The sequence below is a fragment of the Salmo salar genome, chromosome ssa17, assembly GCF_905237065.1.
Source record: "Salmo salar chromosome ssa17, Ssal_v3.1, whole genome shotgun sequence".
Lineage (NCBI taxonomy): Eukaryota > Metazoa > Chordata > Actinopteri > Salmoniformes > Salmonidae > Salmo > Salmo salar.
The window spans coordinates 33,908,831-33,920,842 of record NC_059458.1 but is presented as its reverse complement, the minus strand read 5'-3'; the positions used below and the strand labels follow the sequence as shown (position 1 = coordinate 33,920,842).

Below are 12,012 nucleotides of genomic sequence, written 5' to 3'. Positions count from 1 at the left end.
TGGCTGGGGCTGGGACACTAATCAGGCCCTGGAGGACTGGAGTTGCCCATCCCTGTCCTAGGTTCTCTGGGTAATTCCCTTGGTAATCCCTTGGTTCTGGGTCAGTGTGGACAGTGCAGTCTCTCTGTCTGTTCAATAATGCATACTTCCTAGACTAGCAGTCATGTAGCTAGCTCCTCTCCTCTCAAGACAGAGCATCTAGAACGACTGTTAAAACAGTGTCTACTCAGACTAGATTACATACAGTATCTACCAGGACTAGACTACATACATTATCTACCAGGACTAGACTACATACAGTATCTACCAGGACTAGACTACATACAGTATCTACCAGGACTAGACTACATACATTATCTACCAGGACTAGACTACATACAGTATCTACCAGGACTAGACTACATACAGTATCTACCAGGACTAGACTACATACAGTATTTACCAGGACTAGACTACATACAGTATTTACCAGGACTAGACTACATACAGTATCTACCAGGACTAGACTACATACAGTATCTACCAGGACTAGACTACATACAGTATCTACCAGGACTAGATTACATAGAGTATCTACCAGGACTAGACTACATAGAGTATCTACCAGGACTAGACTACATAGAGTATCTACCAGGACTAGACTACATAGAGTATCTACCAGGACTAGACTACATAGAGTATCTACCAGGACTAGACTACATAGAGTATCTACCAGGACTAGACTACATACAGTATCTACCAGGACTAGACTACATACAGTATCTACCAGGACTAGACTACATACAGTATCTACCAGCACTAGACTACATACAGTATCTACCAGGACTAGACTACATACAGTATCTACCAGGACTAGACTACATACAGTATCTACCAGGACTAGACTAAATACAGTATCTACCAGGACTAGACTACATACAGTATCTACCAGGACTATATTACATACAGTACAGTATCTACCAGGACTATATTACATACAGTACAGTATCTACCAGGACTAGACTACATACAGTACAGTATCTACCAGGACTAGACTACATACAGTATCTACCAGGACTAGACTACATACAGTATCTACCAGGACTAGACTACATACAGTACAGTATCTACCAGGACTAGACTACATACAGGATCTACCAGGACTAGACTACATACAGTACAGTATCTACCAGGACTAGACTATATACAGTATCTACGAGGACTATATTACATACAGTACAGTATCTACCAGGACTAGACTACATACAGTACAGTATCTACCAGGACTAGACTACATACAGTATCTACCAGAACTAGACTATATACAGCATCTACCAGGACTATATTACATACAGTACAGTATCTACCAGGACTAGACTACATACAGTATCTACCAGGTCTAGACTACATACAGTATCTACCAGGGCTAGACTACATACAGTATCTACCAGGACTAGACTGCATACAGTATCTACCAGGACTAGACTACATACAGTACAGTATCTACCAGGACTAGACTACATACAGTACAGTATCTACCAGGACTAGACTACATACAGTATCTACCAGGACTGGACTACATACAGTATCTACCAGGTCTAGACTACATACAGTATCTACCAGGACTAGACTACATACAGTATCTACCAGGACTAGACTACATACAGTATCTACCAGGACTAGACTACATACATTATCTACCAGGACTAGACTACATACAGTATCTACCAGGTCTAGACTACATACAGTATCTACCAGGACTAGACTACATACAGTATCTACCAGGACTAGACTACATACAGTATTTACCAGGACTAGACTACATACAGTATCTACCAGGACTAGACTACATACAGTACAGTATCTACCAGGACTAGACTACATACAGTATCTACCAGGACTAGACTACATACAGTACAGTATCTACCAGGACTAGACTACATACAGTATCTACCAGGACTAGACTACATACAGTATCTACCAGGACTAGACTATATACAGTATCTACCAGGACTAGACTACATCAGTATCTACCAGGACTAGACTACATACAGTATTTACCAGGACTAGATTATATACAGTATCTACCAGGACTAGACTATATACAGTATCTACCAGGACTTGACTACATACAGTATCTACCAGGACTAGACTACATACAGTATCTACCAGGACTAGACTACATACAGTACAGTATCTACCAGGACTAGACTACATACAGTATCTACCAGGACTAGACTACATACAGTATCTACCAGAACTAGACTACATACAGTACAGCATCTACCAGGACTAGACTACATACAGTATCTACCAGGACTAGACTACATACAGTATCTACCAGAACTAGACTACATACAGTATGGCACGTAGAGTAGGCCAGAAGGCTAAACTGAAAAACCTAACCTCTATCAAATAAAAAGATGGCGGAGCTGCAAAAGTGCTTCTGGGTGTTTATTTACATAGTGAATCCTGAAGAAAAACAACAGTACTGCCATCCAAAGTATACATTATGGGGACAGCTTAAAAACAATGGTGCCCCATCAACAGCTCAATTCAAAATGGTTCCCCCCTTGAACTGAAAGAGAGGCTCCTTTTGTAGGGGAAGCCCCTCCCATCAGAACATACCCAGCACTAATTCATTAAGCAATTACCTTCATCAAAGCCTACATTTTTCACTCAGCTAAACATAATGAATTATATACCTTGCAACACATTTCTCATGATACAATATACCAATATAACACATTTATAAAATCCCATCCCTACTTCCAATATGCCCATTCACATGAACGAGCCATTCAGGACAGGCACTACAAAGCCAGCCCGATTACCGTAGCTCTGGTCCTTATCCCAGCATACCCAGAAGCTACAGAGATGGAGAGAGAGGAACAGAACCAAACAAACAAAGCGCTCATCCATAACATTGACAAGTACAATAAACGTTGCTTAAATTAAACATGAAGGCTTGTCTTTATATTCTTTATACCAGAAACTGTTACTGACAGGAGGTAAGAATAAAGTGTAAAATGTATGTACGTCGACATTGTTAACGGAGCTGATAACGGAGCAGGGAGGCGCGATGAATGTGTGTGTTAGTGTACCAAACGCTGCCCGCGGCCAGTGACTGACTTCTCCGTCACACAGTATCTACCAGGACTAGATTACATACAGTATCTACCAGGACTAGACTATATACAGTATCTACCAGGACTAGACTATATACAGTATCTACCAGGACTAGACTATATACAGTATCTACCAGGACTAGACTACATACAGTATCTACCAGGACTAGACTACATACAGTATCTACCAGGACTAGACTATATACAGTATCTACCAGGACTAGACTATATACAGTATCTACCAGGACTAGACTATATACAGTATCTACCAGGACTAGACTACATACAGTATCTACCAGGACTAGACTACAAACAGTATCTACCAGGACTAGACTACATACAGTATCTACCAGGACTAGACTACATACAGTATCTACCAGGACTAGACTACATACAGTATCTACCAGGACTAGACTATATACAGTATCTACCAGGACTAGACTATATACAGTATCTACCAGGACTAGACTACATACAGTATCTACCAGGACTAGACTACATACAGTATCTACCAGGACTAGACTACATACAGTATCTACCAGGACTAGACTACATACAGTATCTACCAGGACTAGACTACATACAGTATCTACCAGGACTAGACTACATACAGTATCTACCAGGACTAGACTACATACAGTATCTACCAGGACTAGACTACATACAGTATCTACCCGGACTAGACTACATACAGTATCTACCAGGACTAGACTATATACAGTATCTACCAGGACTAGACTACACACAGTATCTACCAGGACTAGACTACACACAGTATCTACCAGGACTAGACTACATACAGTATCTACCAGGACTAGACTACATACATGATGACAGGTACATGTAGAGTAGAGGATCACAGCTACATGTAGAGTAGAGGATGACAGGTACATGTAGAGTAGAGGATGACAGCTACATGTAGAGTAGAGGATGACAGCTACATGTAGAGGATGACAGCTACATGTAGAGGATGACAGGTACATGTAGAGTAGAGGATGACAGGTACATGTAGAGTAGAGGATGACAGCTACATGTAGAGTAGAGGATGACAGCTACATGTAGAGGATGACAGCTACATGTAGAGTAGAGGATGACAGGTACATGTAGAGTAGAGGATGACAGGTACATGTAGAGTAGAGGATGACAGCTACATGTAGAGGATGACAGCTACATGTAGAGTAGAGGATGACAGCTACATGTAGAGTATGACAGGTACATGTAGAGTAGAGGATGACAGGTACATGTAGAGTAGAGGATGACAGGTACATGTAGAGTAGAGGATGACAGCTACATGTAGAGTATGACAGGTACATGTAGAGGATGACAGGTACATGTAGAGGATGACAGGTACATGTAGAGGATGACAGCTACATGTAGAGTAGAGGAAGACAGCTACATGTAGAGGATGACAGCTACATGTAGGGGATGACAGCTACATGTAGAGGATGACAGGTACATGTAGAGTAGAGGATGACAGCTACATGTAGAGGATGACAGGTACATGTAGAGGATGACAGCTACATGTAGAGTAGAGGATGACAGCTACATGTAGAGTAGAGGAAGACAGCTACATGTAGAGTAGAGGAAGACAGCTACATGTAGAGTAGAGGATGACAGCTACATGTAGAGGATGACAGCTACATGTAGAGGATGACAGCTACATGTAGAGTAGAGGATGACAGCTACATGTAGAGTAGAGGATGACAGCTACATGTAGAGTAGAGGATGACAGCTACATGTAGAGTAGAGGATGACAGCTACATGTAGAGTAGAGGATGACAGCTACATGTAGAGTAGAGGATGACAGCTACATGTAGAGGATGACAGCTACATGTAGAGTAGAGGAAGACAGCTACATGTAGAGTAGAGGAAGACAGCTACATGTAGAGTAGAGGATGACAGCTACATGTAGAGTAGAGGATGACAGCTACATGTAGAGTAGAGGAAGACAGCTACATTTAGAGTAGAGGAAGACAGCTACATGTAGAGGATGACAGGTACATGTAGAGGATGACAGGTACATGTAGAGGATGACAGGTACATGTAGAGTAGAGGATGACAGGTACATGTAGAGTAGAGGATGACAGGTACATGTAAAGGAAGACAGCTACATGTAGAGGAAGACAGCTACATGTAGAGTAGAGGAAGACAGCTACATGTAGAGGAAGACAGCTACATGTAGAGTAGAGGAAGACAGCTACATGTAGAGTAGAGGAAGACAGCTACATGTAGAGTAGAGGATGACAGCTACATGTAGAGGATGACAGGTACATGTAGAGTAGAGGATGACAGGTACATGTAGAGGATGACAGCTACATGTAGAGTAGAGGATGACAGCTACATATAGAGGATGACAGCTACATGTAGAGGATGACAGGTACATGTAGAGGCTGACAGCTACATGTAGAGTAGAGGATGACAGCTACATGTAGAGTAGAGGATGACAGGTACATGTAGAGGATGACAGCTACATGTAGAGTAGAGGATGACAGCTACACGTAGAGAATGACAGGTACCCCCCACTCCACACACATACACTCCCCCCCACTTTTGACCAGAGTCCTATGGGGTAGTGCACTAAATAGGTAATAGGGTGCCATTTGGGATGACGACATACAGACAGACGGTGGTTTTAAGCCTGTAGACGCAAGCAGGAAGTAGTACACAACTACACACGTGTAATTTCCTGCTCCCCTAGAGGACATCATGTCTCTTCCTGTTTATTATCACATTACTTCTCAGACTGTTAATTCACTATTTATTATTCATGAACTATGTTAACTATAACCCCTGTCTAATTTACACTTGCTGTTTATTATTCATGACCTATATTAACTATAACACCTGTCTAATTTACACTTCCTGTTTATTATTACTGACCTATATTAACTATAACCCCTGTCTAATTTACACTTCCTGTTTATTATTCCCCATTTATTATTAATGACCTATATTAACTATAACCCCTGTCTAATTTACACTTCCTGTTTATTATTCACAATTTATTATTCATGACCTATATTAACTAAAACCCCTGTCTAATTTACACTTCCTGTTTATTATTCACAATTTATTATTCATGACCTATATTAACTAAAACCCCTGTCTAATTTACACTTTCTGTTTATTATTCACAATTTATTATTCATGACCTATATTAACTATAACCCCGGTCTAATTTACACTTCCTGTTTATTATTCACAATTTATTATTCATGACCTATATTAACTGTAACCCCTGTCTAATTTACACTTCCTGTTTATTATTCACAATTTATTATTCATGACCTATATTAACTAAAACCCCTGTCTAATTTACACTTCCTGTTTATTATTCACAATTTATTATTCATGACCTATATTAACTATAACCCCTGTCTAATTTACACTTCCTGTTTATTATTCACAATTTATTATTCATGACCTATATTAACTAAAACCCCTGTCTAATTTACACTTCCTGTTTATTATTCACAATTTATTATTCATGACCTATATTAACTAAAACCCCTGTCTAATTTACACTTCCTGTTTATTATTCACAATTTATTATTCATGACCTATATTAACTAAAACCCCTTCATATAATATTATGTATAACAACGGCGTCGTCGGTGGGAGAACTATAGACACTCTTCATATAATATGCAGAGTGGAGGTGATGGAAACATGGCTGTAACAGCCTCTGCACTGTTTGTTTCCATAGGAGGAGGAGGAGGAGGAGGAAGAGGAGGAAGAGAGAAAGAGAGAGAGAGAGAGAGAGAGAGAGAGAGAGAGAGAGAGAGAGAGATGTTGCCATCCCTCCTTCCCACCAGTGGGATACCTCTGTTAATGCTGACAGCAGGGTCTGAATCATCTAGGATGGGAGGAGAGGGACGTTGGGTGTGGAGGGATCACAAATGGCAACGGGCCGGATGGTTTGATAGGGCTTGACGGACCAGAGAGGTCAAGTGGCAGCTGACCTATAACCTCTGAGGCTGACCCCTCTCTGCCTGTCCTCTCAGTGATCACTCAGCCCAGAGACTGTCCTGTCAGTAATCACTCAGCCCAGAGACAGTCAGCCCAGAGACAGTCAGCCCAGAGTCAGTCAGCCCAGAGAGAGCTGTGTGTTGGTGTTCTGTGTATAACATTAGTGTGTTCAGGCTATAGAATACAGTTTGACTGTGAGATACTTTTTGAAATGCCATCCTCTGTCACTTCAGCTTGACACAAATTCAATGTTGTTTTGGCGGCCGGCCCGGAGATACAGGACTGCTTGACTTTACCCATCACAATAACAATGCAGCAAAAGGAGAATGGAGGAGCATTACAGAGGATGGAGACTGACAGCCACGCAGCAACCAGTTACTGAGCAGTACTGTGAAGTCAACAGCCAGGACAGATGGCTGTGTTACTGATACAGAAAAGGAAACTGACTGACAACACATTTTACAGGCTTTTCTAGGGTCTCACTACTCCAAAACGTACATACATATGGAAAAAGACGCACGGGCACGGACGCAGATACGCACACAAACACACACGTCAAACCCTTGGTCCCTGGGTAAACACAGGGCTTTATGATCCATGGTTAAACACAGGGCTTTGTGGTCCCTGGTTAAACACAGGGCTTTATGGTCCCTGGTTAAACACAGGGCTTTGTGGTCCCTGGTTAAACATTCCCTCCCCTCTTCCTCTCTTCCTCCCTCCCCTCTTCCTTCCTCCCTCCCTCACGTCCTCCCTCCCTCACTTCCTCCCCTATCCCTCCCTTCCTCACTCCCTCCCCCTTTTCCTCCCTCTTCCATTTCCCCTCTCTCTCCCTTCTCCCTCCCTCCTCTCCCTCCCTCCCTCCCCTCTCCCTCCCTCTTCCATTTCCCCTCTCTCTCCCTTCTCCCTCCCTCCTCTCCCTCCCTCCCTCCCCTCTCCCTCCCTCTTCCATTTCCCCTCTCTCTCCCTTCTCCCTCCCTCCTCTCCCTCCCTCCCTCCCCCTCTCCCTCCCTCTTCCATTTCCCCTCTCTCTCCCTTCTCCCTCCCTCCTCTCCCTCCCTCCCTCCCCTCTCCCTCCCTCCTTAGTTGACTGAGGAAGACTTAAACTAACTCTCTCTGGGACTCAGTCTCCATGCTAATCTAATGGGTGCTAGTCTAGACAGATACAGTTCCAGACACTCCTTTGAAAGTGTAATATTTACTCCAAACACTTTGCTGCTGAAGGTACAGTAGACACTTGATAAATGCAGTGTGTCTGATGATTAGGTGTAGTGGGGATGTTGGGCACGCGCACACACGCACACACGCACACACACACACACACACACACACACACACACACACACACACACACACACACACACACACACACACACACACACAACCACACACACACAACCGCATACCACACACACAACCACACACACACACACACACACACACACACAACCGCACACACACACAACCGCATACCACACACAACCGCATACCACACACACAACCGCATACCACACACACACACACTCTCTCTATCCCTCAGTATTGGCTTGGTCTTCTATCACCTGTTTTTACCACGTGTAACCTGGTCTTTCAGACAGTGAGGAAGTGAACCTGCCCTCTACTGGTGGCTGAGTGTAACTTCACTCAGTTTCACTTCTTGGTGACGTAGTGTTGTAATACATTATTAACAATGTAATAATACCTTCATCATAACCCAGCTGTTGTAGTACAGAGAAACAAGATAATACCTTCATCATACACCAGCTGTTATAGTGCAGAGAAACAAGATAATACCTTCATCATACACCAGCTGTTGTAGTGCAGAGAAACAATATAATACATTCATCATACACCAGCTGTTGTAGTGCAGAGAAACAAGATAATACCATCATCATACACCAGCTGTTGTAGTGCAGAGAAACAATATAATACATTCATCATACACCAGCTGTTGTAGTGCAGAGAAACAAGATAATACCTTCATCATACACCAGCTGTTGTAGTGCAGAGAAACAAGATAATACCTTCATCATACACCAGCTGTTGTAGTGGAGAGAAACAAGATAATACCTTCATCATACACCAGCTGTTGTAGTGCAGAGAAACAAGATAATACATTCATCATACACCAGCTGTTGTAGTGCAGAGAAACAAGATAATACCTTCATCATACACCAGCTGTTGTAGTGCAGAGAAACAAGATAATACCTTCATCATACACCAGCTGTTGTAGTGGAGAGAAACAAGATAATACCTTCATCATACACCAGCTGTTGTAGTGCAGAGAAACAAGATAATACCTTCATCATACACCAGCTGTTATAGTGCAGAGAAACAAGATAATACCTTCATCATACACCAGCTGTTGTAGTGTAGAGAAACAATATAATACATTCATCATACACCAGCTGTTGTAGTGCAGAGAAACAATATAATACCTTCATCACACACCAGCTGTTGTAGTGCAGAGAAACAATATAATACCTTCATCATACACCAGCTGTTGTAGTGCAGAGAAACAAGATAATACCTTCATCATACACCAGCTGTTGTAGTGCAGAGAAACAAGATAATACCTTCATCATACACCAGCTGTTGTAGTGCAGAGAAACAATATAATACCTTCATCATACACCAGCTGTTGTAGTGCAGAGAAACAAGATAATACCTTCATCATACACCAGCTGTTGTAGTGCAGAGAAACAAGATAATACCTTCATCATACACCAGCTGTTATAGTGCAGAGAAACAAGATAATACCTTCATCATACACCAGCTGTTGTAGTGTAGAGAAACAATATAATACCTTCATCATACACCAGCTGTTATAGTGCAGAGAAACAATATAATACCTTCATCATACACCAGCTTTTATAGTGCAGAGAAACAAGATAATACCTTCATCATACACCAGCTGTTGTAGTGCAGAGAAACAAGATAATACCTTCATCATACACCAGCTGTTATAGTGCAGAGAAACAATATAATACCTTCATCATACACCAGCTGTTATAGTGCAGAGAAACAAGCTTGTTGCCCAAAAACATCCTTTGGTGCAGAGAGAGCCAACTGTAGTTTATAACATCAAGGTCCAGACAGTGATCCTCAGTACTCTAGTCTGGCAGTCCTGTCTGGATTCTTGGAGACGTGGTCATGAGATTCTTATAAATTGTAAGACAGTGTAGTCTATTTAGTCATCTCAGTAGCCAACTGCTGAGGCTGAGCTGCAAGACAGACATGGTCTGTTGATGAATAAGAGGTTGAATGAGTTCAGTATCTTTAACATCATTCATTCGCTCTCTATCAGCAGCTTCCAGCTGTGAGGGTGACAGTCCATGAATGGTACACTGTCTGTCTGTCTGTCTGTCTGTCTGTCTGTCTGTCTGTCTGTCTGTCTGTCTGTCTGTCTGTCTGTCTGTCTGTCTGTCTGTCTGTCTGTCTGTCTGTCTGCCTGCCTGCCTGTCTGTCTGTCTGTCTGCCTGTCTGAACCACTGAGCCAACATTGAATAACTAGGAACAATATTCTAGCCTGCTACAGGTTTAATCAGCTGAATTTAGGCTGTGCATTTAAATATGTAGTCTAACCAATCAGAATGTCTGTGTTGACTTGTCCCATCCAGCTAAGGGGATGGATGTCTGGTTTCCAACAAGCCAACAAAAACGGACGAGGGCTACACTGCCCTACCAAGCAAAAAGGCAGTAACTGCTCATTTGGTCGAAAATGCTACATTAAATACATGTTAATCATGTGAACAAGTATCCTGCCTCTATTGTATTGTGTTTTGGAGAAAATAGGGGTCATGTTAGCAGTAACTGCATAAAGTTACTGTGAAACCAAGGTAAATAAAAGCAATTTTTCTCAGTTTCACGCTATGAGCAGTGTCTTTTTGCTTGGCAGGGCAGTATAATTGTCTGAAGTCAAACAATAGGCTGCTATTCTTGTAAACATTCACATATAACAGGCTATTTATAGACATTGATGTTCTCCTTCCAACCAGGGAGTGAGGGGAGAGCACAGCTAAGCACATGGACAACCCAGAGAATGGTGAGACATCGACGGGCTTTAAGCAAGGCTACTTACAGTGACACCATCCCAAGTGGCAGCACCAGTGGAGCTTGAAGCACTTCCCATGGCTGTGTGTTGCGCAGATGGACAGTCCGTCGCACGGGAGAAAGTCCGGTCTCCCCGCGCAGCTCCGGGCCAACGCCTGTGCCTCGTCCAACTTCTCGCTCTTCCGTCCGCCCGACGCGGCCATCGCGCAGCGCACACCCCAGGATCAAACGCACGCCATGTAACCCATCAGAGAACGCAGCTTTGGAATTTCGGTTTTGGTCCCAAAACCTCAGCAAACGCCAAATGTCTATCCAGGGAGGAAACTCCAAAGCGTGACGCAAACGAGTTAAATGTGGCACGGTTGTAGCCAACCCCCCAATCAGCACAGAGAGAATCAAAATGCGATGAAAGTTCCAGTTCCAAGAATAAGATTGACAGCTGTTTTACGTAAACATCTGGATCTCCAGCCGCTGGAATTATTTTCTGTAAACGTCGACTGCGTTATCTCAGCCAGAGAGATTTCCGTGGCGTATCCCGTGTCAGGCTTTCATTTCGTCTATCAGCCTGACAAGAGACTCCTCTGTCTGTTGATGAAGCCCTCGCCGTTTCCTTCCTCTTAGGCTATCCCCTCCTCCTCTCTCTTTCTTTCTCTCCAGTTCGGTTCAGCCATAAAGGAAGTCCGATATTTGGTCTATTGTCCTCATTTTTGGCTGTAATAGCCTTTCCTCCGAAATCACAACTGATTCAGATGAAAGTAATCATGTAAACAAAGCCTATAATTTGAATCAGAAGCAACCTTTCTGAAGATATATATAGGTCATTCTGTTAACGGAGCCTTCATTTTTTGACATTTTATTTTATTCATGTGACCTTTATTTAACTAGG

The 12,012-nt window shown here is 42.6% G+C and overlaps 1 protein-coding gene across 1 annotated transcript in view; it reads right to left on the bottom strand.

Annotated features, from left to right (window-relative positions):
• LOC106596203 (UPF0524 protein C3orf70 homolog A) overlaps nucleotides 1-11,742 on the bottom strand; it is a 31,932-nt gene extending 20,190 nt beyond the window's left edge. Inside the window, exon 1 of the mRNA XM_045699528.1 lies at nucleotides 11,155-11,742. Within this exon, the coding sequence (XP_045555484.1) occupies nucleotides 11,155-11,329 (175 nt within the window). The 5' untranslated portion in view covers nucleotides 11,330-11,742. The remainder of the gene's footprint in view (nucleotides 1-11,154) is intronic.
• Between the last annotated feature and the right edge of the window lie 270 nt (nucleotides 11,743-12,012).